This window comes from Octopus sinensis, linkage group LG29 (genome assembly GCF_006345805.1).
Source record: "Octopus sinensis linkage group LG29, ASM634580v1, whole genome shotgun sequence".
NCBI classification, from domain to species: Eukaryota; Metazoa; Mollusca; class Cephalopoda; order Octopoda; family Octopodidae; genus Octopus; species Octopus sinensis.
The window spans coordinates 15,783,117-15,810,125 of NC_043025.1; the positions used below are offsets into that span (position 1 = coordinate 15,783,117).

Sequence of the window (27,009 nt, forward strand, 5' to 3'; positions counted from 1 at the left end):
AGGCTATCATAATCCCCCTCTGTTCTCTCTATCAATTCATCTACTTCCCTTTCTCACTCGGTCTCCCTCCCTTTCTGTCCTCTCTCTTTTCATATTTTCTTTCTAATTTACACACACTCTCTCTATCATATTCCCTTTCACCTTTTCTCTCTCTACCTATATATCACACTCTCATTGCCTCACTCTCAATCCACTTTATACTTCCCTCTATTCTCCTTCTCTCTCTCTTCCTTCTACTCTCTCTCGCTCTCTCTCAATTCTACTCTCTCTCTTTTCCTTCTACTCTCTCTCTTTCCTTCTACTCTCTCTCTCTCTTCCTTCTACTCTCTCTCTCTTTTCCTTCTACTCTCTCTCTCTCTCTCTTCCCTTCTTACATCACTTTCGAAACGTCATCAAAACCAGTGAACTACGTTTACCACACAGCAAGACGGTAAGCTCTTCGTTTTCGTCCGTCGGTGTTTGTTATTTCATCTTTTCTTCATCCTTCGTTATATTTCCACCCGTAACTCACCCCCTGGGACAACCTCACCAGTCACTCGAAGCCTTTGGTCTTCAACTCTCATTAATTTTACAACTTTATCTCTAACTTTTCTGTAATCGCATCTACGTGAGCGTAATTTCGCGGCCCATCCCAACACAGGTCTCTCTACATATTCACACTCCGTAGTCTCCCCCCTTCAGGCATACCTCCACATGTGTAACCCCGCTCCCCGCGCCGACTTTGTTGCCTCATAACAAAATTGGTGAACTGTACCCATATATACTAACATACATCATTTATACCTACGAAATGAAACTTGAAATTTCGAAAAAAATTGTGACTTGTGTCTGTAACTATGTATGTATGTGTGTGTTTGTGTTCAACAGTTTTATTTTTCGTGTTAAATAACGATAAAACCGTGATCTGCTGACTCTGAAAGGTATTTGTAGAAAATTTCGTCAAAAAGTAGCTACTTTTCTGCAAGTTATGAGAAAATAAAGTCGACCCTTGCGAAATTTCCGAAACTCTTCTCAACCACTCACGGAAAAACTTTTTTTCTTTTCTTTTACAACAAATTCTGGTATAAACGAAATCTACACCATCTGAAGCGTATTTATTGAAAATTTCACTTTCGGTATTCATTTTTCTAGACGTTATGAGGAAACAAAATCTGTGGAGGGAGGGCATATGTGGAGGTATGCCAATATGGGCAAGTTTGTGTATCTGATATCAATAATATGAGGCAGAATCATTCGCACCGGGGAAAAAGTTTAGAGCCATTTCGTGAGTTCAAATTTCTCCGAAGTCGACTTCACCTTTCATCCTTTCGGGGCCAATAAAATAAGTACCAGTTACGCACTGGGGGTCGATATCATCGCCTTACTCCCTGCCCCGAACTCGCTGGCCTTGTACCAAAATTTGAAACAAATAATACGGATAGGGCTTACGACTCTATTCAGGGGGAATATCCGCATATATCAGGGCCATAAAGAACATTCACATTCCGCAACAGATCCTTTATTGTAATGTTTAATTCCACCCTTAAGTTTTGTCAATGTTTCTTTGTGTTGTAATCTGACCTTATTTGTTTGTGTTTGCTGGGAGACAATATTTAGGTGTTACATAATCGAAAACCAGTGACTTGGCGATAACATACATGTACTGGAATGGATTTAACATCCTTAAATGTCAACGAAATTATATAAGACGATGTCGAAGGTCGTTTGTGCTTGTCAGACCTGAGCCACGACACCTGTGACCAGTGGCATTCCAACTGTGACCATCCTGTCTTCTATTCAGATATACTCTATCTAGGACGACGTTATGTAATGTATGAGTCCTTGTAGTAGTAGTAGTAGTTTAGCCCCAGGTCAATCCTGATCGAGCAGACCTGTGATCAAAGATGGTCCAAAAAATTGTGGCCATCCTGTCCTTTATTCGGGCATAGAGCATCGAAGACTGAATTATCTAGCGTGTTCGTTGTTGTTGTTGTTGTTGTTTAGCCCTAGGTCAGTCCTGATCCATCAGACCGATAATCAAAGGAGATCCAGCTGTGATCATCCCATCTTTTATTCAGGCATAGTGTATCTAGGACAAAGTGATTTAATGTGTCTTTTTTCCTTGACGCTGTTGTTTATTCTCAAGACAGCCGTGATCTGGTCGACCTCTCACCAAAGATCTATCATCAGCTGTGACAATCACGCTCATTATTCAAGTTAATTACATCCAGGCCTGCATTATATAATGTGTCCTTCCTCTGTTAAAGACATAGGCTGCGACGTCAGTGGAGATTTTGTTACTATTTCCAGTGAAAATTTTGACACCATATTTACGAATAATGAAGGTTTAAGTGAAGTTAAAGGTCTCTGTACGTTTCCGAATGTCTGGATGTGTGTGTGTATTGATATATTACATAGGCGCAGGTGTGGTTGCGTGGTAAGAAGTTCCCTTCCCAACTACACGGATCTCGGGTTCAATCCCACTGCATGGCACCTTGGGCAAGTGTCTTTTACTATAGCTCGACGCCGACCAAAATTTTGTGTGCTGATTTGGAAGACGGAAACTAAAAGAAGCCTGTCCTACATATCTATATGTGTGTCTGCCTGACAACCGGTGTTTGTTTGTTTGCGTTTCAGTAAATTAGCGATTCTAGAAGAGCCGCATAGGAAATATAGCAGGCTTTAAAAATTACTGATCAATTCGTTCGACTAAAAGCCCTTCGAGGTGGTGTCCCGGCATGACCACCATCCGAGAGAGAGAAAGAGAGAGAATCTATGTCCATTTACAGACTTCCTACTGAGTTATCTCCCTTCTAACTTGTTTTATAAGATTTGTCATTCTTGGTATGTGCCATGTATTATGTAATCTACCATTCATATGTATATAGGTAGATATATATTCTTGGAATGTTGAATATATTATGTAATATACATACATACATTATGTAACATATATATATATACATATGTATTTCTTATATAATAGAAAGTCTGTTGAGATAACTTTATAAATACCATGAACTAAGATCACACTGAAATGTTAATATGAATCGAATGAAATCAGTAAAGTAGTTTTCAAGATATTAGGGATTTTCAGGTATAAATACCCAAAATGGTGCATAATGGGAAAATGTTCCAAAACTAATCTTCATTCTGAAAGGGAAGAAAATTTTATCTTTCTATTGGTCTGTGAGTTGGCAACGAAAAAATACGATTTTTTTATAATTTCTATTTTCACTTTTGTTAAACACAATATTTTAATCATTTAGAAATATTTTTAAGTGAATGTGATTTCAAAAATGTAAATTGTTTGTACAGTAAGTATTTATGTTTTAGCTTTCTTTTAACAGACAATATATTAATGTTTCTGAAATTATTTTCAAATGAATCCCATTACAAAAATTTTTTTGGCATATTCAAAAAATATTCTAAAGTGAAAATTACTTTAAAAATACGGTAAATATTTTGTAAAGGATTCGTTTGTAACCTCAGTGTGAAATAGTTTCTTTCGAGTGCAATACAATGTATCACACCATACCATGCAACAACAGTTGCCCAGTGACCCAGCAGGTCATGGGTAGTCTAGTATATATGTGTGTGTATGTATATATATATATATATATGTGAATAAATAAATGGAGTCGAACGAAGATGTTAACAAAATTCCTTTACTCTCGACATATGTTTCGAAGACATGGTTTTATTCCAAAGGAATAAACGGTGCAAGATGCAATCTCCTCATCAGGAAAGAAAGGGAGCCTCTCTCAACAACAAGACAAAACAAAAATTGCGATGGCTGCCTACATGGTAAACAAACCATGTTGTCTTCGAAACATATGTCGAGAGTAAAGGAATTTTGTTAACATCTTCGTTCAACTCCATTCATTTATTTATTCATATATAACACACAAATTTCTGCACATGAACCCAGAGTTTCTACCCTTGGACAGGTCGCTTCAACCGTGTTTCTAACGTGAATTTGCTACCCTGGTTTCGGTTCATCGAATTTTCCATTTTGACAGTAAACATAGGATAATTCATTCACCTATCGAAATATATATATATATATATATTATATATATATATATGTGTGTGTGTGTGTGTGATTCTTATCTATTTATATATATATATTATAGAATTTTATCTATCTATATATATATCATTATATTTATATATGTTGAATTTTATATCCATTCTGTAGATATAAATGAATATATGAATATGTGTATGTATTTAATCTTTGAGTGTGGATCTTCGTAATGTTCCTTTAGTTCCTGCTCGCATTGCCTCCCTTCAAATAAAGGAGTGGAATACAGCTCATTTGGAGCACTACAACTCCAGTTTGTATTATATTTGGAGTATTGTTATTACTAGCGATCCTAAGATATAACTGTGTATTTTGTTTATATATATATATATATAAGTCATAAGATACAGTGTACATTTAAACACATAAGGAATCCACTCATGGAAATCAACACGCTAGAAAGAACAGCTAGGTTCTATAACCACAAAAATTAGGGATAAAATTCGACAGGAACGAAATGAAAAAATAAAAACATTTTACCATCAAGTTCCCTGGATCAATTGGTTCTTGATTTTAGTTTAGCAAGCAAATAATATTTGCTCACGAGGTGAAATCAGGAACCAATTGGTCCAGGGAACTTGATGGTAAAATGTTTTTATTTTTTCATTTCATTCCTGTCGAATTTTCTAGCATGTTGAATTCCTGTAAGTGGATTCCTTATGTATTTAAATGTACACTGTATATTATGACTAATTCATAGTCTTTTGGGACTAAATTTTTATTCGTTAGGCCACTGGAAGTGAAAATTTTAATTAATTTTCCATTTCCCTTTGATATGTTTAAGTATATATATATATGGAGGCGCAATGGCCCAGTGGTTAGGGCAGCGGACTCACGATTCCCAAACAGGGCGTTGTGAGTGTTTATTGAGCAAAAACACCTAAAGCTCCATGAGGCTCCGGCAGGGGGTGGTGGCGATCCCTGCTGTACTCTTTCGCCCCAACTTTCTCTCACTCTTTCTTCTGTTGGCCTGCTCGCTTAGCCAGCGGGGTGGCGTCATTTAAAGGCTAAAACAATTCGAAGCGCATTGTGACCAGCGATGTGTCCCAGTTTGTATTTTTCTACATATAATAATATATATAGCGGCACCCGTACCCTCTTTGGCCTTGTATGTAAGTACGTATTTCTTTAAATTTGGTACTACTCTATAACACTGTCTCTCTCTCCTACATTTCTCTGCCTTTCACACTTTGCACTCTACTTTGATCTGTCTCTTTCTCTCTCTCTCTCTCTCTCTCTCTCTACTTCTCCTCCTTTTCTCTTTTCTTGCCTCTTATTCTTTGGTCTCCTCTTCCCCCACTCTCTCACATTTCTCTGACTTTCTCACTTTGCACCTCACTGATTCTGTCGCCAAGCCAATCCTTGGCACGCTCTCTTTCTTCTCCCCTCTTTAATTCCTTCTTTCTCTCTCTTCTCCCCGCTTTGGTGCCTTCGTCCCTTTTCTCTCTCTCTCTCTCTCTCTTTGATTCCTTTGCCCCCTTTTTTTCTCTCTCTTCTCCTCTTGCGTGACCGCTGGTCAACCAGCCTTTCGGCTTCTAACCAGCGCCACGAGAACATCGTTTTCTTCGTCTGCCGAAAAAGGCATTTTTTTCCAAATACGCCAGCTAAACTAAGTTGTACTGTTTATTAGTCGTAAGACACCCGCTGTTTTTGTCCTGTTATTACTATTATTGTTTTTTTGTATTTATATTCGTGTGGCATCGTCCGTTTTTCTGTCCCTGTTTCGTATACATTCGATCCTTCTTCCAAGAAATCTAATGCTCGTAGCTTAGTTTTTCCTTGGGGCTGGCCGGATCGGAGCGATCTCAAGATTAATCAGCCGAAATTGCAAGGATGATCCGGTTCTTGACTGAAGATTGAAGGCTTCAAATGTCCCATCCGTGTTTTTTGTATCGTCTTCTAAATGTTTTACGTTCTTGTCCCAGTTTGTATTTTTCTACATATAATATATATATATATATATATATATATATATATATATGCATTGTACTGAAAACAAAAGACAAAGATAGGTGAAGGAACAAGAAGCAGTTGTTTGGCCCTTTTTTTTTTCTCCTCTCTTATTTTTCTCTTGAACTCCTTCTTACAGGTTCTTTATGGTGTCGGGGTTTCTGAGGCGAACATTAAAGGTCGGTTTTGCTTGTGGCACCGTTGCTACAACCGCAGTCCTGCTCCAAAAGAATGGCTGGGAAGTGTCATCCCTCGGTGTCTTTCGATTCAGCAGGGCAGGGTTCGCTGCTTTGTACCTTGCTTGTGACTACAAAATCTCCCTATGGAACCTAGACCCAAATGCCAAAGATTATGAAGCAATTAAGTCAAGCATCCACACCAGGTCTGCAGAGAGACTACGCAACGTCTGTTTGGAAAATGGTGGTGTTTTCATCAAAGTGGGTCAGCATATTGGATCTTTGGACTACCTGTTGCCCAAGGAATACGTAAGCACAATGGCATTGCTCTATGACAAGGTACCTATCACCCCAGTTGATAAAATGTTCGCCGTTTTCAAAAAGGAATTCAATCAAGAGGTAAGAGAATATAATTTGTTGTAAATATTTATGTTGTAGGCATCATCATCATCATCATCCATCATCATCATCATTATTCAGCATCCCTTTCTTACATGGTGGCACAGATCGGATAGTTTGACAGGGGCTGCCCAACCAAACAGCGCCACCAGTCTCCAATTCTCTTTTCTCTTTTTACTTGTTTCAGTCATTTTGACTGCGGCCATGCTGGAGCACCGCCTTTAATCGAGCAACTCGACCCCAGGACTTATTCCTTGTAAGCCCAGTACTTATTCTATCGGTCTCTTTTGCCGAACCGCTAAGTGATGGGGACGTAAACACACCAGCATAGGTTGTCAAGCAATGCTAGGGGGACAAACATTTGCTAAAATTTGGTTAAAGTGATTCAAACTGCAGACTCAATGCAAAATGGTCACATTTAATTCAAAGCGTTAAAAATGTTATGAAAACAATAGGTATGTGTTCACAAAGTCCAAACGATTAATACGAAAAAACCCTCCAGGCTACATCCCGAAAATTCATTTCTTTGCCAAATTTCTACAATGTTTACGGCGATTCATTTTTATATCTTGATTTTTTATTGTTCATGCAATTTACGCATGCTTGCACGCGTGGTGAACACAGTTCACGTCAAACAGCTGACTGAGTAAAGTTCACTATTCAATGCATGGATAAGGCCTAAACAAACACATTATTGATTTTTGCGCTTGCGAGATGAATTTCGGAACAGAAATAGCGCAGTTCAATTTTCATTCGCCTAAACTTTAAGTGACCCATTTTTGGTGGTTCTACGATTTGTTGGCTAGGAGGAGATGTGCCGGGAAGTTAAACACACAGACACACACAAGTTGAGTTTTATATATATAGATGTACATTATACACACTCACACACGTAATTTCTTTGTCTCTGTTTTGTTTTCCCAGCCCAAAGATGTGTTCTCCTACATTGACCCCAACCCAATTGGCTCAGCATCCCTGTCTCAGGTCTACAAGGCACAGTTGAAAGATGGCACAGACGTCGCCGTGAAGATCCAATACCCTCAGGTGAAAGCAAGGTCATACGTTGACATTAAGACCATGACGGTAAGTTGGGCTGTCGGGGGATTAGGGGTTTGTGGGATTGCAGAAGGATCAGGGTGAGGGTAGAGGTGGCTTGTGGATGAGGGGGTGAGACATCCTGTGGGGAATTTTGCATGAGTATATATGGCTGTGTGGTAAGACCTTTTCTTCCCAACCACATGCATCCAGGTTCAGTCCCACTTCCTGTATACATAGAGTTGTAAAAGTAAATTTATTTGTCAATATGGAGATATCCAAATGCTTGTAATATTTGCATTTATCTTCTGAATATATTTAGCTTTTGTATCTATAGATATCAAGCCTAACCCTAACTGTATATATACAAAATATGGGGGTTTAGTTCACGGGTGATCTAAACAACTAGGTACTCTAGGCAAATGCTGTAACAGGTTACCAGGGCTCCAGCCTCATCACCGAGACAGGACTTGTGGAACCATTGTAGGGTTCCGATATAATTGTTAAAGGAACAACAAACACTAAAGCAAGACAAACATCTGAAGTCATAGACATTATTATTATTATTAGAAAAATTCAAAAATATATATAGATTCAGATGAATATAGTAATTAAGTCAGAGGCACCAGAATTCTGTATGGTGTTATCCATATAAATCCATGGGGTGATTATAATCAAAATAAGCAACAAGAATATCTTAGGTAATTTGGTACAATCATTTCATGCTACTTCATTTTATTAAACATTGTAAGTTCCATCAAATGGACAATACATATTCTTATTGAAATGAAAATAAGAATATGTATTGTCTGTTTGATGGAAGACTTCTATAAATGGCTGAAGATTGCTCAACATTTTAAAACTAATGTAATATAATGTTTAATAAAATGAAGTAGCATGAAACAATTGTACCAAATTACCCAAGATATACTTGTTGCTTATTTTGACATATATATATATATAGATATATACATGTTTGTGTGTGTATGTATGTACACACACACACACGTATGTAGCTGAATCAGTTTCTGGTTAATTCGATATTTTTGTATTTCTCCCAGTTTTTAGTGAAGGCCATAAAATACATTTTCCCTGGTTTTAAATACACTTGGTTGGCTCAAGAAACCGAGAGGAATCTGCCACTGGAATTGGATTTCCTTCAAGAAGGCAAAAACTGTGAAAAAGTCTCCAAAATGCTTCAACATTTCAGTTTTTTAAAAGTAAGTGCAGCTCCTCTGCTTATGATTTACCTTCTATATAAACATACCTATACATCATCATACAGTGTGTCCCCAAAAAATGTATACACACCTTAAATAATTGTAAATTTGTTATTCTTTGTAAGCCTAGTACTTATTCTATCGTTCTCTTTTGCCGAACCACTATGTGTATACATTTTTTTGGGACACCCTGTATATGGGGTCGATTTCTTCAACTAAAGGTGGTGCTCCAGTATGGCTGCAGTAAATGACTGCAACATATAAAAGAGTAAAAAAGTATATACATACACACACACACATACACACACATAGACACATATCTTCTTCTTCCTATCTAGTTTCAGCTCATGAGCTGTGGCCATGCTGGGGCACTGCCATTCGGTGTTGCTACATGATTTTACTTCATGAATGCTTTTTAGCAATTGCCATTTGGTGCATGAGAGAGTTCGATGCAGCTGCCCTCATCTGCACCTCCTGCCGTGAAGTTGGTTCATCTGGGACACCTGACAGGAAGAGATCCAGTTTCATTTTAAAGACATCTGCATCCACCCTATGCAGGTCTCTTAGGTTCTTCGGGAGGATATTGAATAGCTGTGGACCTCTGAAGCCCAGGCTATCACAGTATCTTGTCCTACATCTTGATGGCAAATTTGGAGTCCTTGGCACCATGCAGTGGCACCCAGTTCTGGCATTTGTGTAACTCTCGATGCCAAAGTTTGGGACAAGTCCTTCCAGGATCTTCCAGATGTATATATATATATTTCACCTTTTTGATACCAGCCCACCTGTGACCACCTCTCCTGATTCTCTAATACAAACTTCCTATTTTAAACTGATCTCAATTGAAACCTCCCATCAAAATTCCTTGTTAATTTACGTTCCACACACCAGCTTTGTAATGGCAATGATTTTTGGTTGTCTTTCGTTTTTTTTTGTTTTTTTTAAATTCTTCATTATTCTCAAAATGAATTGCAACAAAGGCAGTATATTTCTACAGAAATATCCTAGTTATATGATTTAACCTTCCAGAATTTCCATCCTGTTTGTCTTTGATGCCAACCCTCCAAAGATTGTCCCTGCTACAATCTTCTTGTTTTCAACTGATCAAAATTAAAATCTTCCATCAAGATTCCATGTTAATTAATATTCCAAAGACCAAATTAACTGAAACAAAGGCTGTGTATAATCAACAGAACTATCCTAGTCACATGGTTCAGCTTCCGGATCTTTCCAACCTCCCACAGACTATCCTTGGTTCTAAGAATCAAACTCCTTCTTCAAACTGATCAAAATTTCAAGCTTAACAATGTCGAATTTATTTTATTAAATTCTTTATTATTTCCGAAACAAAGACAAACTTGTAGAAAAGATTGTTTGCCAACATAACATGGCAGGCCTGGTTTAGGACGAATGTTGCTGTAATTTAGCCCCAGGAGACATCGTCTCCAGCTGGCTCTATGACACGATCCGTGTCCTTATATTTTGAAACAAGGGAATCTTGCCCCCCTGCCTCACTCAGATCAAAACAATATCTGTGTATCGTGATTTCTGGGTTATTTCCCTTCATCAGCTCAGAATAAGAAAGTGTATTTCCAGAGAAATATGCTAACAAAAGGGATTAAGATGTAGTCACTGTGTATTTTCTCTAAAACAAGACACCTATTCTTGTCCCTTTCTTTTAATAATAATAATAATAATAATAATGAAATTATTGTATACAGTGCTCAGGTGCACCACAACTTGTCAAAAAGTGCGTATAAAGTATATGCAGTAATGTACAAATGTCTGGGAAGCGAACAATGCATGAGTCAGATACATGCTTGCTTGTGTGTATGGAGGGGAGAAAATCAGGTGTAGTGTTGGCGAATCTCAGGAAGCATGGAAGTTTTGAAGGATGCAGTGCTCCGACAACTAACAACTGATGCTGGCAGTTTGTTCCATGCTTCAGCGTGTGTATGGAGGGGAGAAAATCAGGTGTAGTGTTGGCGAATCTCAGGAAGCATGGAAGTTTTGAAGGATGCAGTGCTCCGACAACTAACAACTGATGCTGGCAGTTTGTTCCATGCTTCAGCGTGTGTATGGAGGGGAGAAAATCAGGTGTAGTGTTGGCGAATCTCAGGAAGCATGGAAGTTTTGAAGGATGCAGTGCTCCGACAACCAACAACTGATGCCGGCAGTTTGTTCCATGCTTCAGCGTGTGTATGGAGGGGAGAAAGATCAGGTGTAGTGTTGGCGAATCTCTCAGGAAGCATGGAAGTTTTGAAGGATGCAGTGCTCCGACAACCAACAACTGATGCCGGCAGTTTGTTCCATGCTTCAGCGTGTGTATGGAGGGGAGAAAGATCAGGTGTAGTGTTGGCGAATCTCGGGAAGCATGGAAGTTTTGAAGGATGCAGTGCTCCGATAACTAACAACTGATACTGGCAGTTTCTTCCATGCTTCAGCAACTCTCAGCGTGAAAAAATGTTTCTGAAAGTCATGGGAGCTGTGCTGTTTTCTGACTTTGTAAATATGTCCACGGGTGTTAGACGGGTGGAGTTTGAAAAGGTGCTCAGAGTTATTGTTTGTACGATGGTTGATAATTTTATCGGTGTCTGCCAAGTCAGCTGCCAGACGTCGGAGTTTCAATGTATCCATGCCCAGGGAAGTAAGGCGTTCAGGATATGGCAAATGCCTGATGGAGGGTATTCTCTTGATTGCACATCGCTGAACAGCTTCCAGACGATTGATATTCTGGGCAAGATAGGGGTTCCAGACTGGTGATGCAAATTCCAGGTGAGGTGTTTAGCCCTTCACAATTCATACTCACCTTCACCTAAAAGCAAGAGCTTTTTCCTTTTCCATTTTCCATGCCTGTCTTGCAAGTGACTCAGCAACCCCACAAGTACCAGTCCCTGAAAACAACACCCAGTACAACTCTGTGAAGCTGTTGGTGTGAGGGAGGGCATCGAGCTGGAGAAACCACCCAGTGCCCACTTTAAAGGGGTTGGCGTTAGAAGGGGCATCTGGATGAAGAAACCAGGTGAAAGCCAACACGGAAACTTGATGCAGCTCACTGGATCCTGTCAAACCGTCCAACCCATGCTAGCATGGAAAATGGATATTAAATGAGGATGAGCATATTGACATGGATGGATGTGTAACGAAGGATCTGTTATCAATTCACTGAAAGGGTGTCGATGTCCGATCTAGTAACATATAAATTTTATAAGGCAATACAGACGAAGTCAGGTTAAAAGGTGAAAAGACAGTAGTTCTGGTTTGTTTATTGCGATGTCGTACGTGTGTCTGGTGGGAGAAAGACAGCCTCTGATATACAGCTTCGTGTTAGTTTGTTGAAGTTGGTTGATGGTCGTTGGCGCTATGTCGTAGCACGAGTGGAGGTTGTCAGAGCCTGGCGAATGCACGTCCGATCGCAATGCTGTCTAGCCGAAGAGAGAGATTTGAGCTTGGCGGGCTTGAGGGAACGTTTTCCCGCACATGCGCATGGGGAAGACTTCCGGTGGCCACCCGGAAGTAGTCCCATTCTGCGCATGCGCGCTGAACCCTACACAGTAGCATCACTACAGATGAATGGCTGGTGTAGACTTAGTAAATACCCCAGTATATTTCTGGTATTTTGTAATCTGTAAATGAATCTCTTTACTTGAGTCAGTAAGAGACCCCCTCCATGCAGGGTTCAAGAAACAACACTTCGTTCATTGGTTTCTTCCTGTTGAATTCTGTTCTTTTGTAAGTTAGAATGGGTTAGATGAACAAATGTATGGAAGCGTTGCTGTACAGCCGTATGCTCTTCCTGTTGCTAACTTTTATGTGTTTTACAAGCAGGACAGTCTTTTGTTTTGCTTGTCTTTGAAAGAAATAAGCTACTGGAGAATATATTGACAAGGAAATGACTGCGGAGAAGAACTCCAACTGTAACTCATGTGATTGCAGACAGACTGTCAGCATTCTCACACACACACACACACACACATAAATATGTGTTTATATATATAGGCACAGGAGTGGCTGTGTGGTAAGTAGCTTGCTTACCAACCACATGGTTCCGGGTTCAGTCCCACTGTGTGGCACCTTGGGCAAGTGTCTTCTACTATAGCCTCAGGCCGACCAAAGCCTTGTGAGTGGATTTGGTAGACGGAAACTGAAAGAAGCCCGTCGTATATATGTGTGTATATGTATGTGTGTGTGTGTGTGTCTGTGTTTGTCCCCCTACATCACTTGACAACCAATGCTGGTGTGTTTACGTCGCCGTCACTTAGCGGTTCGGCAAAAGAGATCCGATAGAATAAGTACTGGGCTTACAAAAGAATAAGTCCCGGGGTCGAGTTGCTCAATTAAAGGCGGTGCTCCAGCATGGCCGCAGTCAAATGACTGAAACAAGTAAAAGAGAGTAAAGAGTAATCTATATCTGGTGGTGGTTGTCTACTCCTCATGCAGAGTCTGACCAGCTCTTGTAATTACACCATTAGATCCCATGATGGCGTCTGATGTGGCTTTTTGAACCAGACAACATATTGAAAAGACACCCACATAGAATGCATGTGTCTGATTTGGATCACCATGAACTGCAGTTAAATTCTGGTCTTTGTGGATCTTAGAATGTCTTTTAAGGCTTTTGTTAGATTTGCAGACCTTTCGGCAAACACGGCATTGAACGATGTGCACAGATATATAGTTTTTGTTCCTTCTCGAGCCATGCCTGGTTCATAAGAGCCGGTTTCCTGGTTTCCTTGGTGTATAGGTTCCCCACCTGGACGGGACACCGGTCTGTCGCAGGTGAGCTGCAAGATGCAGGAGGAAAGAGTGAGAGAAAGTTGTGGTGAAAGAGTCAGCAGAAGTTCACCTTTACCTTCTGCCGGAGCCACGTGGAGCTTAGGTGTTTCGCTCATAAACATACACATCGCCCAGTCTGAAATTCGAACCCACGATCTCTCAACCGCGAGCTCGCTGCTCTAACCACTAGGCCATGTGCCTCCACACATATATAGGCAGAGTAGTTGGTGGAGGTTTGTTTTTCATGGGTCCACAGATGAGATTTGAACCCAGCAAAAGAAAGGCAGGGTCTGTCACAAACTGGGAACACAAAAAGGTCCCCTGAGATTTTCACCTTCTCGTTAATCACAACATTCTTCTTTAAATCTCTCTTGAGCCTTGCATGTGACATCCTGACCTCCTCAAATGCTTTCACTCCACTCCGCACTTTTGTTCACCAACCAGCTTGATCTGAAGCAAGGGTTCCTGTGGCCTTTGGATTCATTCTAAGGGACTTCCTGGTAGTCCTTATTCCGTCCTTAACCCTTTAGCATTTAAACCGCCTGTTTTATGTTCAAACTGGCCATATCTGGTCTCTCACACCAACCCTACAATATCGTTTTAAAAATTAACAGCTACCTCATCAAAATCTCATAGCTACAAGATAATGCAGGATTAGTTCAAAACAATGTGGATAAAAAAGGATTAATTTTGGTAGAATAATGTGAACACTAAAGGGTTAAACCAGCGCTACTGATAACATGTAATCCAGTGCAACCTGTTGCATGATCAGGTCAGCGACTAAACTGGCAACCCCCACCAGGCTTGCTTGTATGTGCATAGGTGCAGGCGTGGCTGTGCGGTTAAGAACTTTGCTTCCCAATCACATGGTTCTTAGTTCTATCCCACTCTGTTCATATGACAGGCAAAACCTTAGGACAAGATTTGGTTGACAGAAACTGAAAGTAGCCTATCGTCATGAGGATATGTGTATATATGTGTGTGAGTGTGTATATATGTGTGTGTGTGTATATATGTGTTTGTGAGTGTGTATATGTGTGTGTATGTGTATATATGTGTTTGTGAGTGTATATATGTGTGTGAGTGTGATTTGTATGTATATATATGTGAGTGTGTATATGTATGTGTATATATGTGTTTGTGTGTGTATATGTGTGTATATATGTGTGTGAGTGTATATATATATGAGTGTATATGTATGTGTATATATGTCTGTGAGTGTGTATATATGTGTGTGTGTGAGTGTATATGTGTGTATATATGTGTATATATGTGTGTGAGTGTATATATATATGAGTGTATATGTATGTGTATATATGTTTGTGTGTGTGAGTGTATATATGTTTGTGTGTGTGTGAGAGTGTATATGTATGTATATATGTGTGTATATGTATGTATATATGTGTGTGAGTGTATATGTGTATATATGTGTTTGTGAGTGTGTATATGTGTGTGTATTAATATGTTTTTATGTTTATTTATAATAAAAGAGATTTTTACATTAATCTGATGGGTTCCTCCATACTTTTGCAGAGGACAAATTTGTTATCCTTAAACAAGTGTGTGTGTGTGTGTGTGTGCATTCATGTAGCAGACCAAAGTCTGTATCCATGGGGCTACATTGTTATATAAATATTGTATTGATTTCTTTGTTGTGTCCTGTTGTTGTTGTTGTTGTTACATCCTAAATTTGATGCATCAAAAGATTTTACCAATTCTTTCAACAGATTCCCAAGATATACTGGAAGTATTCTTCTGACAAGATTCTGACCATGGAATTCTGCCAAGGTACAGCCATTGATGATCAGGATTTCATGAAGAATAACAAAATATCAGTGAATGAGGTACAGTGAGTTACCATTTCTGCATCACACACACTCCCATTCACAAATAGTCTCATATCTCTATACACCACACGCAACCCTTTATACACTCATCCATACATACATCCTTTCAGTTTGTTTATGGCAGCGGTTCCCAACGTTTTTGCATTCGCGACCCCTTACCCAAAAGCTTGAAACACACGCAACCCCCTACTAATTAATGTTATCCCAAGCCACTTCTAGTAAGGCTATGTGACATGCCCCCTGCCAAGGCTTCGTGACCCTCTCCCCTGGGGTACCACTGGTTGGGAACCCCTGGTTTACAGGGAAATGTTTTGGGATGATCTCATGTCAGATGATGATCAGTATCATCATCATCATTTAAGGTCCTCCTTCGGTGCGGAGATGTGTTGGATAGTTTGATAGGAGCTGGCCATGTGGGAGCAACAACCAGACTTCTGTGTCTGATTCAACATGTATCTATGTACTCTTTTACTTGTTTCAGTCATTTGACTGTGGCCATGCTGGAGCACCGCCTTTAGTCGAGCAAATCGACCCCAGGACTTATTCTTTGTAAGCCCAGTACTTATTCTATCGGTCTCTTTTGCCGAACCGCTAAGTGACAGGGACATAAACACACCAGCATCGGTTGTCAAGCAATGCTAGGGGGACAAACACAGACAAACAAACACATACACACATACATATATACAACAGGCTTCTTTCAGTTTCCATCTACCAAATCCACTCACAAGGCATTGGTCGGCCCGGGGCTATAGCAGAAGACACTTGCCCAAGATGCCACGCAGTGGGACTGAACCCAGAACCATGTGGTGGGTAGGCAAGCTACTTACCACACAGCCACTCCTGCGCCTATGTATGTATATATGCATGTAATAATGATAATAATCCTTGGGCAAGTGTCTTCTATTATAGCCTCAGGCCGACCAGAGCCATGTGAGTGGATTTGGTAGACAAAAACTGAAAGAAGCTTGTCGTATATGTGTGTGTATGTTTGTGTGTCTGTCCCACCAACATCGCTTGACAACCAATGTTGGTGTGTTTACATCCTATAACTTAGTGGCAAAAGAGACTGATAGAATAAGTACTGGGCTTACAAAGAATAAGTCTTGGGTTCGATTTGTTTGACTAAAAGCAGTGCTCCAGCATAGCCACAGTCAAATGACTGAAACAAATAAAAGAAAAAGAAAAGAATATTTAATATCCACACACATACAAATATTCATTCATGGTACCGTTAATACATCAGCCGTGACATCTATTTGAACCTTGATCTCTCTATTCACTCCTCTCTCTCCCACAGGTCTCCCAAAAGCTTGGTGAGGTGTTCAGCGAAATGATTTTCACCCATGGCTATGTTCACTGCGACCCACATCCTGGTAATTTACTCGTTAACAAAATGAAGAACGGAACCACACAAATAACCCTTTTAGATCACGGCTTGTATCAGGTAAGGGGTCACCTCTAGTTTGTCTGATCAAGGACTGTTGTCCTTGCCTTTGTTTCTGCCCTTATTATTGTTGTTCTTGACCCTCCAGGTCCATCTTGAGTATATAACCAAAAGGTCTTCCAATCATGACCATCACATCATAATGTATATTTTCCTTATGTGCTCTTTGCTTATTTAAAACATTAGGATATAATCTAAGGTAGATTTGGCTGCTATTTCTACCAGGCCTAGCTATCATGTAGAGGTCTCCCTCATTGGCTCATACATACATATATACATAGATAAGAGAGTAGGGTGTGATTTGAGGTAGATTTGGCTGCTATTTCTACCAGATCTAGCTACCATGTAGAGGTCTCCCTCATTGGCTCATACATACATATATACATAGATAAAAAAATAGGGTGTGATTTGAGGGAGATTTGGCTGCTATTTCTACCAGGTCTAGCTACCATGTAGAGGTCTCCCTCTTTGGCTCATACATACATGAAGCTGAAGCTTGATTTGAGGGAGATTTGACTGCCATTTCTAGCTACCATGTAGGCGTCTTCCTCATTCACTTGTACATACATACAAGGGGCTGCTAAAAGTTCCTGGTTTTAAGGGTATCAGGAAAGGCCTGGTTGGAGGCCCAACCTTTTGAGTTCTTTTACAGGGCTTAGGAAAACTGAAGGAACCCCTGCAATGAGTGTTTGAACCTGAGAGGGGAATATGTTGAATAAAATCCTTCTGTATTTTCTTTTACCTCAAGTCAGGAACTCCTCAGCATACCCTTGTATATACATAAAACAGTGGGGTGTACTGGTGGGAGATTTGGCTGCTATTTCAAGGAAGCCTAGCTACCGTGTAGAGGTCTCCCTCATTGGCTCATACATACATATATACATACAGAAGTCAATAGGGTGTGATTTGAAGGAGATCTGGGTGCTATTTCTAGCAGGTCTAGCTACCATATAGAGCTCTCCCTCGTAGGCTCTTACATACACATACATAAGACTGTAAGGTGTGTTCTGAAGGAGATCTGGCTGTTATTTCCAGCAGGTCTAGCTACCATGTAGAGGTCTCCCTCATTGGCTCATACATAGATATATACATACATAAGACAGTAAGGTGTGTTCTGAAGATCTGGCTGTTATTTCTAGCAGGTCTAGCTACCACGTAGAGGTCTCCCCCACCCCATTGACTCCTAAAAATGAACTTATTGTACAGATTGCTCAGGTGCACTACATATATATACATCCATAAGACAGGGTGTGATTTGAGGGTGAGTTGGCTGTGCAGTGTGTGTGTGTCTCTTAGCCCCCCCCCCCGATCCCTTGCTGCTATCAATTGAGGCCCAGCTGCAACATTCTTCAAATGTTTATGCAAACAGCTGCACTTCTTCCAGACATCTTGCTCTGGCTTGTGTCTGGATAATGTCAATAGAGTGGGGAGGGTCCATGAGGTGTCGTGCAAACCTTATTGGACCTAAAACTTTGCACAGGCATTGCCGACCTCTGCTTGATATGTGCTGCTTATTTTTTTTCTCCCTATATATATTTATTTTATTTTCAGTATATATGTATCTTTATTTTTAGTATATATTTATATATTTATTTATTTTTGGTACATTTTTATCCTATTTTTATTCGGAAGTCCTGCAGCGATGGGAAGTTGGTGAAGCATGCAGACCTGACAGGTTGGGAGCATGTAGTCAGCGACCTGCACATAGATAGCCCGTGCCAAATTTAAAGTCATCTCCTTGTCACCCAAGACAGCAGTAGGATTCAGTTGCTGCATGGGTGTCTGAGCAGCTCCATTTGGAGAGGGCACTGCTCACCCAGAGGACAGGGAGGTTCTCGAAAAGGTGAACCAAAAATTGCCCATCTTTCTATATTTTATCAGTTTAACGCAACTGACGGATGTCCACCCTGCACTTTATTTACAAAATCTGGATGGAACTTGAATATTTCATGTTGGAATGTGTGCACTCTGTTGGATAACAAGAGTGATTGTAGGCCTGAAAGACGCACTGCACTTGTTGCTCACGAGCTGAACTGCTATAACATTGATATAATATAGCTGTACTTTCAGAGACTCATATAGAAGGTGATGGTCAGCTTGAAGAAGCAGGAGGTGGATACACCTTTTTTTGGAAGGGGAGGCAGAAGGGGGAGCGCAGAGAGACTGGTGTTGGCTTTGCAGTTCGATCTGACATTCTTAAGAAGTTGCACCTGAAAGGTGGGTGGTTTACTACTCTAATAATTGCCTGTGCACCTACTTTGACTAGCTGCGATGAAAATAAAGCTATATTTTATACCCAGCTGAGAGCCATGCTTAGGAAAATTCCCATTTCTGATAAAGCCATTCTACTGGGAGATTTCAATGCCAGGGTTGGAACAGACTGGCAAACATGGAACTCTCTAGGATGTTTTGGTGTGGGGAAAATGAATAGCAATGGTCTCATGCTGCCGGAGCTTTCCGATGAACATGGACTTTACATCGCAGGCACTCATTTGATGCACAAAGGGGATCACACAACAACGTGGATGCATCCAAGGTCTAAAGTTTGGCACTTGCTGGATTATGTCATCATCCGCAAATGTGACATCTATGACGTTTGTAATGTCAAGTCCTTTCAACCGATGTTGGTGTGTTTACATCCCTGCAACATAACAGTTTGGCAAAAGAGACCAATAGAATAAGTACCAGGCTTAAGAGAGAAACCATAAGTAGTGGGATCAATTGATTTGCCTAAAATTTTTCGAGGTGGTGCCCCAGCATGGCCTCAGTCTAATGAGTGGAACAAATAAAGGATAAAAACTAAATTTTAAAAAAAACCCAAATCAGCCCCTTTTTGTTTGTTTTCCCTTTTTTTATTTCCAGTCTTGTTATTTTTTTCTCTCTAAACATTATCAATGCATTTCTCTCCCCCCTCTCTCTCTTCTCCCTCTCTCTCTCTTCTCCCTCTCTCTCCCTCTTGTATGGAGAATCTGTACACCCCCGTGTTTGACTAAGTGGACTCTACTAGTTAGTATAAATGAGCATGCGCAGAACAGTCTGAGAAGAGATAACATGGAAGATGCACAGTTGGAGAGTAATGGAGAACATCAGGAATGTTTGCTATTATCACCTTGACCGACCAGTCTGTCGGGCGTCCATTTGACACCGCTGGTCACAGCATGCTGTCCACTCGTCTCTGGATCGCGCCTTTCTCATCCACGTGATCCCAATCGTCCTCCTGAAATTGTAACTCCACCATTGTGGAGGCCTTCCGGTTGGTCTTTTCCACTCGCGTGGGTACCACTCGATGACTGCACGGGTCCACCGATTATCGGTGAGCCGGGCGACGTGTCCAGCCCATCTAAACTTGCTGCGTGTATACTCTGCGATCTCTCACACCGGACTTCTTTCTGATGATCTCGCTACTAATGTGCTCTCTCAACGAGATACCAAGCATTGACCTTTCCATGGCTCTTTGAGCCGTTACCAGTCTCTGCTCTTCTCTCTTTGTTGTAGCCCATGTTTCACTACCATATAACATTGCAGGTAGAACTGTACTGTTGATGAGGTTGGCGCGGGTGGTCCTGTCCAACCTTCCCTTGAGCACATCCCTTAGGCCATTAAACGCCTTCCATCCGGCCCTTACTCTCCGTGAGATCTCCTTTTCGATATCTTGGCACATATTCACTTCCTGTCCCAGGTAGACATATTCCATTACCTCCTCTATTTCGTCACTGCCGATGACCATTCGACATCAAAAGCTCTGCAGTAGGTCTCAAGATGAACCGCATGAAAACAAAGTTCATGCGGTCAGACAACATTTGCTATTATAACAGTGACGACAAGAAGTTGTACATCATATCACTTTCTCTCTCATTTCTCAACTCTCCTTCTCTCCTTACTCAAGACTCTCTCCGATGAGTTCAGGCTGAACTACTCCCATCTCTGGATGTCCCTCATCAATGCCGATGTCGCAGCCATTCGCCAGGCAGCCTCCAATCTCAACTGTGGTGAGCTCTATGGCCTCTTCTCCTGCATCGTCACCGCAAGATCCTGGGACGCAATTCTACACGGTATTAAGAAGAAACCAACATCACAATCAGAGGTAAACACATTGGTTTGGCGTTTTTTCTTTCACTTCTCCCTTCACTCATTCATTTTTCTTTCATTGAACTTCCTTCGTCCACTTATGCCTCCCTCACTTTTCTTTCATTCAATTTCCCTCGTCCCCTTCCTGACTTATTCATTTTTCCTTCATTCAATTTTTTTCCATCAACTCATTCTCTCCCTCATTCATTTTTCTTAATTAGTTTCCTTCTTTCACTCATTCTCTCTCCATTCATTCATTCATTATTCTTTCATTTTTTCTTTCTTTCACTCATTTATTAATCTAAATCATCTCATTCCTTCAGTCACCTCATTCCTTCAGACACATCTCATTCCTCTTACCGTTTCCATTCTCTCCATTTTCTCTTTTATCCACCAGATGGAGCAAATCCAAGACAATGCAACCAGGTACATCGTGGAAATCTCGGACGTCCTCAACCGGATCCCTCGCGAAATGTTGCTCGTCCTAAAAACCAATGACGTCTTACGTGGCATCGAATCCAAGCTTCAGATCAGCAAAGGGGCCGAATCGTTTCTTGCGATGTCTCGATATTGCGTACGAACCATTGCTGAAGCTGAAGAATTCTTCTGCGACTCAATCATGTGTAAACTCAAAGTTAGGCTCCGACTCAGCTGGTATTTGCTGAAAATCCGTCTCATTGGATTTTATCTACGATTCTTTAATTTCTAGAATATTCAGATCATAAACCTTCTTTCATGCATTTACTGGTTTCGGTCATCAGACTTTGGCCATGCTACAGCACCGCCTTTACGGGTTTTAGTTGTTTGATTGATCACCAGTACCTATTTTACGGCAGCGTGCTGGCAGAATCTTTAGCATGCCAGGCAAAATGCTTTCTGGCATTTCCTTGTGCTCTACTTTGTCAGTTCAAATACCACCAAGGTCGACTTACTCTTTCGTCCTTTCATGGTTGTTAAAATTAAGTACCAGTTGAGCGCTGGAGTCAATTTAATTGACTTACCCCACTCCTCCTAACATTGCTGGCCTTGAGCCAAAATTCAAAACCATTTTATTTGCCTCCTGTTATCGAGTGGCTAAGTTGTATATTTCATGCAAGGGGACATAACTTGATGTCGGTAAACGTAAACACAGATGTAGACACAAACAACAACACACATATCTGTGGCCTCCGTATGCGTCTTGTAAAACTATGAGGCTTTTGTACCTAGAAAATTCCTCTTTTAGGTGCAAGAGTTTCATCGGAAGATTTTGGTGGGGTGGGACTGGCCTCTTGTTGCCCATACATGTCTCCCCTCTGCACACATCCAATGATATCCAAGAGAAAATGGCAATGGCTGACACAGTTCTTAGCAAGTGGAGTCACAGGTGTTGCAGTCTTAGTCAGCAAACAAAATGCAGGAACAGCCACTGCAAGTCATGCTGTCCGACACTTTGACAGTTTCCTTAATCTATTACCTTGGTCTGACTTTGTTTTTATAAATGCTAGCCCCACTAAAAGATGCAAGGCATTATTGGTTTCAGTGGAATTTGAACTGAGACTGCAAGGAACAGGAAAAATAACTGCAAAGTCTTTTATCCTAATCTCTAATGACTTTAATGATTGAGGACAATACACTGAAACACTTAGGTCATGCATGTATACATTATAATACATGCATGAATGCATACATGCAACTATGCGTGTATAAGAAAATGAGATGACACTGGGAAAATAATGGTTATGTTATGAACTTCATTAGCTTGCAGCTGTTTCTGCTATAAGGTGCAAGGGTCTCGTTGTTGAGTGCCTGAGTAACACCTTAGAGCTTCATCAGTTCATCAGAACCTTGGATATGAAGTGCTATTTAAATATATGTGTGTGTATGTATGTATGTATGTATGTATATATGTATGTTTACGAAAAAAACAAAAGACGAAGACAGGTGGTGTACAAAACAAACAGATGTATTAGTATAACGCTCAGGAATAGAAAAAGTCTTTTACGTTTTGAGCCTACGCTCTTCTACAGAAAAAATATGTATATATATATATACACATATGTGTGTGTATATATATATGTATATATATATATATATATATATATACGTGTGTGTGTGTGTGTGTATATATATATATATGTTGATATTTCACTTGGGCATTGCAATTTTTATAACCTGGTATTAGAATTTGACATACATTCACTTCAGAACGAAACATCAGCTGAGTAAAGCGCAAACTCCAATGAAGTTATAGGGTGATGGTCACGCATTCAATTGATGTGGGACCCAAGCATCAAGCCTGATGACATAACCAGGTTGTTGAGGGTATCTAGAATCATCCTGGTTATATAACGGGGGTAGATCTCAGCTAATTCCTTCCCTTTGCCACTGTTAATCTCAGTCGGCTGATTAGAGCTTGGCTCTCCTTGATTGGAAAAGTTTCCTCATAGAAATCTTGGAAACCACTTCTGGCAGACACATTCCGTACCAACATCCTCTCCGTACACGGCACATGTCTTCCTGTGGGTGTCTGATGCTTTGCTGCTTTTTGCTAGAATATGAAAGCCTCGGGTATTGATCCGGTTTGTTTTTGTTCTCCATTTTCCAGGATGATCTCAAACACACAAGACACAGCCTCACTCATCACATGCTCACATCGAACTATTTTCTCGACTTATCTAATAATTACGCATGAGTAAAGGAAAAGAGCTGTGCAAACTTTTCGGCCAACCCGGTCTAGGAGGGGTTCTGAAAAGCTGCTGGCTTTGGGTAAAAGAAAATGGAGGAAAAGTTAATTATGATTTTATTCAACATATTCCCCTCTCTAAGATTCACTCAGCCATTCCCTTTTTCTTCGCACACACACAGACGCTATTTATTAAAGCCAAAATTGTCTTGCCCCATTTTTATTCAGAGCTTTGCATTACCATTCATCGGACAGTATTGTCACAGTCGTCTCCTGGATGGTTATGTGAAACCCCAAGTAACAGCTTGTGAAGATTTTTGCAGATTTAATAAAGAATATAATTACTCCATCTTTGATGCTGGAGTTCTATTTTTACCACCTTGTTTTGAATTTATATGCTTTGTGTGTGCATATATATATATATATGCTTTATTTAAAGCAGCAGAAAATTCAACAAAACCTGAGTTTCCCGTTGCCGACAAACGGCAACGGGAAACTCAGAGTAACAGGTTTTGTTGAATTTTCTGTTGCTTTAAATAAAGCATATTACTCTACCATTAGTATTTGAGTACTCTTTTTTCCACCTTGTTTCACATTTATGTGTTTACTCCGGTATATATATATATATATATATATATATATATATATATTATAAATAGATGAGTGTATTTTTACCTTGTTAACAATTAACACGGAAAAAATAAATAAATAGTTACCAGGGCAGCAAAAATCTCACAAGTAAAGGTGTTGTAACTCCTAGTTTATAAAGGTAGAAACTTTGTGTTTACGTGGAATATTTTGAATAATATATGAATAAATAAATGGAGTTTAACGCAGGTGTAATCAAATATATATATATGTATATGTATATAATAATAATAAGGGTAAAATTAATTAATAATTAATGATTCCACCTAGTAGTGATTCGGTATGTAAAAGACCATTATCGGTAAATTTAAGCAATATTTATTATAATAAGGGTTAGGCAAAAGAATTTACTTCACCACACACTGAACTTTAGAAATAGCAGCCAAAAAGACTATTTCTTCTACTGGAAGAAACAACTCCCAGATAAGATATGCTCAAAAATATATCACGTAGGAAGAGAAAGAAAATAACGAAATTCACCTGGCATTAGATTATATATATATATATATATATATATATATACACGCACACACACACACACACACAGAAATGCACATATAGTCATATCTATATGCAGATATTTTTAGATGTATGTGCATATCTATATATGTATGCATGTGTACAGATATGTGTGTGTGTCTTTCACGTCATTCGGTCATTGCTGGAGCACACACACACACTGAAATTTAAGGAGGTATAATTAGGCTGGAACATGTGTAGAGTTATCACCTATGTTTGCTGGAAACATTGAATATGTTAACACATTTAAAAGCGAGAAATTAATGAAATGCTTTGCAGTGTATAGTTACAGCTCTTTACATTCTGAGTTCAAATCCTGCCACAGTCACTATTGAATTTTATACTTCTACTGGATTGATACTTTTGAAATAAAATACCAGTGAAATACTAGGGGTTGATTTAAAATATTATTGATGGGAATGGAGGATCTTTACTAAATATCAGGCTTTTTTTGCAAAACAGAAAAAGATTGAATGAAGTTGATGTAAGAGTTATGTCCCTTATATAGTAGCTGTGATGTCATCCCGTCTCGCATGCTACTTGTTACGGGTGTAGAATGAAACAGGGTATATATATATATATATGTGTGTGTGTGTTGAGTGTTCGAAAAGGTGTACAGATATTGTATATTAAGTAAAAGGAAGCAGTCAGAATTTTGGATAATTCTTTATTAGCTTTCGTTTAACTGAACTCTTCAAGAAAATTAAAACCAAGATGTGTGTGTGTTTGATATTCATAAAAGATATATGTGTATATGAATTTAGATATATGTATGGACCTATCTATGGTTTTTGTATGTATATATATGTTCTATAAATGTCTATATGCATATGTATACTCTTTTACTTGTTTCAATCATTTGACTGCGGCCATGCTGGAGCACCGCCTTTAATCGAGCAACTCGACCCTGGGACTTATTCTTTTGTAAGCCCAGTACTTATTCTATCGGTTGCTTTTGCCGAACCGCTAAGTGACGGGGACATAAACACACCAGCATCGGTTGTCAAGCAATGCTAGGGGGACAAACACAGAGTTAGATATACACATATATACATACATACATACATACATATATATATATATATATATATATATATATATATACAACGGGCTTCTTTCAGTTTCCGTCTACCAAATCCACTCAAAAGGCTTTGGTTGGCCTGAGGCTATAGTAGAAGAAACTTGCCCAAGATGCCACGCAGCGGGACTGAACCCGGAACCATGTGGTTCGTAAGCAAGCTACTTACCACACAGCCACTCCTGCGCCTATATGTATATATACAGATGTATATATATATGTGCATGTATACATGTGCATACCTATTCGTGTGTGTGTATTCACATCTTTCACTTGTGTAAGTCATTGGACTGCAGTCATGCTTGGGTTCACACAGACACACAATGCAATGATAATTGTTAATTTATTAATTATGGCCTGTAACAATTCTTTTTTTTTAATACAAAAATACTCGTTGAATACCAGTAATTTCAGTGGGTCTGTTGCCTTGACTTATTTTGAAGAAGAAACAAGAAAACAATTTTTTGAAAATAAAAATTCTGAAAATCTTTTGTTGTGTCTTTCTTTAGTGGTGGTCGTGGTGGTCGTGTTTTATGGTTGACAGAGCTAGCCAGGTAGAAAACTACCTGAGACGAACAAACGATTATATATATACATATCTAAAATAATATGTGACAATTATTCGGTAGCCAAGATAAAACTCTGAGTTTCAGATGCCGAGGTGGAAATCCACAACACCATCTCTTTTGTTATCTGGTCATCTGAAAAAACGCTACGAAAAAAGACCGTTACACAAAGGGAAATTACTTATATAAAAGCGCTAATTCAAATGACCACTAATTAAAATAAGGTTAAAAGTTCATAGTAAACACGTAAGCATGCCTGCTCATACACACACATGTGCGCTTGCACACCCACGTGCGTACGTATACATCACTATGAAAACGTACACATCTTCACTCGCATTTTTCGCCAAATGTATATGCATATATATACAAATTCATACACACACACATGCGCACCATAAAAGTTCATACATACGCACAAGCACAAGAAAAAACATGGTTAAGGGTAACAATACAGGGAAAAAAGCATAAGGAAGTATACAAAGAGTAAACCACGTTCATACACACACACACCCATATATGTACATACCCACACGTTTATATATGCAT

At 39.7% G+C, this 27,009-nt stretch overlaps 1 protein-coding gene across 4 annotated transcripts; it reads left to right on the plus strand.

Annotated features, from left to right (window-relative positions):
• The first annotated feature begins 276 nt into the window (after window positions 1-276).
• On the plus strand, window positions 277-22,692 carry LOC115226179 (aarF domain-containing protein kinase 1). Of its 4 annotated transcripts, none has more exons than XM_029797180.2 (8): window positions 277-430; window positions 6,156-6,591; window positions 7,516-7,674; window positions 8,688-8,846; window positions 15,350-15,466; window positions 16,770-16,916; window positions 20,803-21,000; window positions 21,382-22,692. In XM_029797180.2, the coding sequence occupies exons 2-8, from the start codon at window positions 6,163-6,165 to the stop codon at window positions 21,691-21,693; spliced, it is 1,521 nt and encodes a 506-aa protein (XP_029653040.1). In that variant the 5' UTR covers window positions 277-430; window positions 6,156-6,162; the 3' UTR covers window positions 21,694-22,692. The 4 variants fall into 4 exon arrangements, with proteins under 4 accessions (XP_029653040.1, XP_036370710.1, XP_036370711.1 ...); XM_036514817.1 differs by lacking the exon at window positions 277-430 and adding an exon at window positions 496-527; XM_036514816.1 differs by lacking the exon at window positions 277-430 and adding an exon at window positions 1,786-1,806.
• Window positions 22,693-27,009: the final 4,317 nt, after the last annotated feature.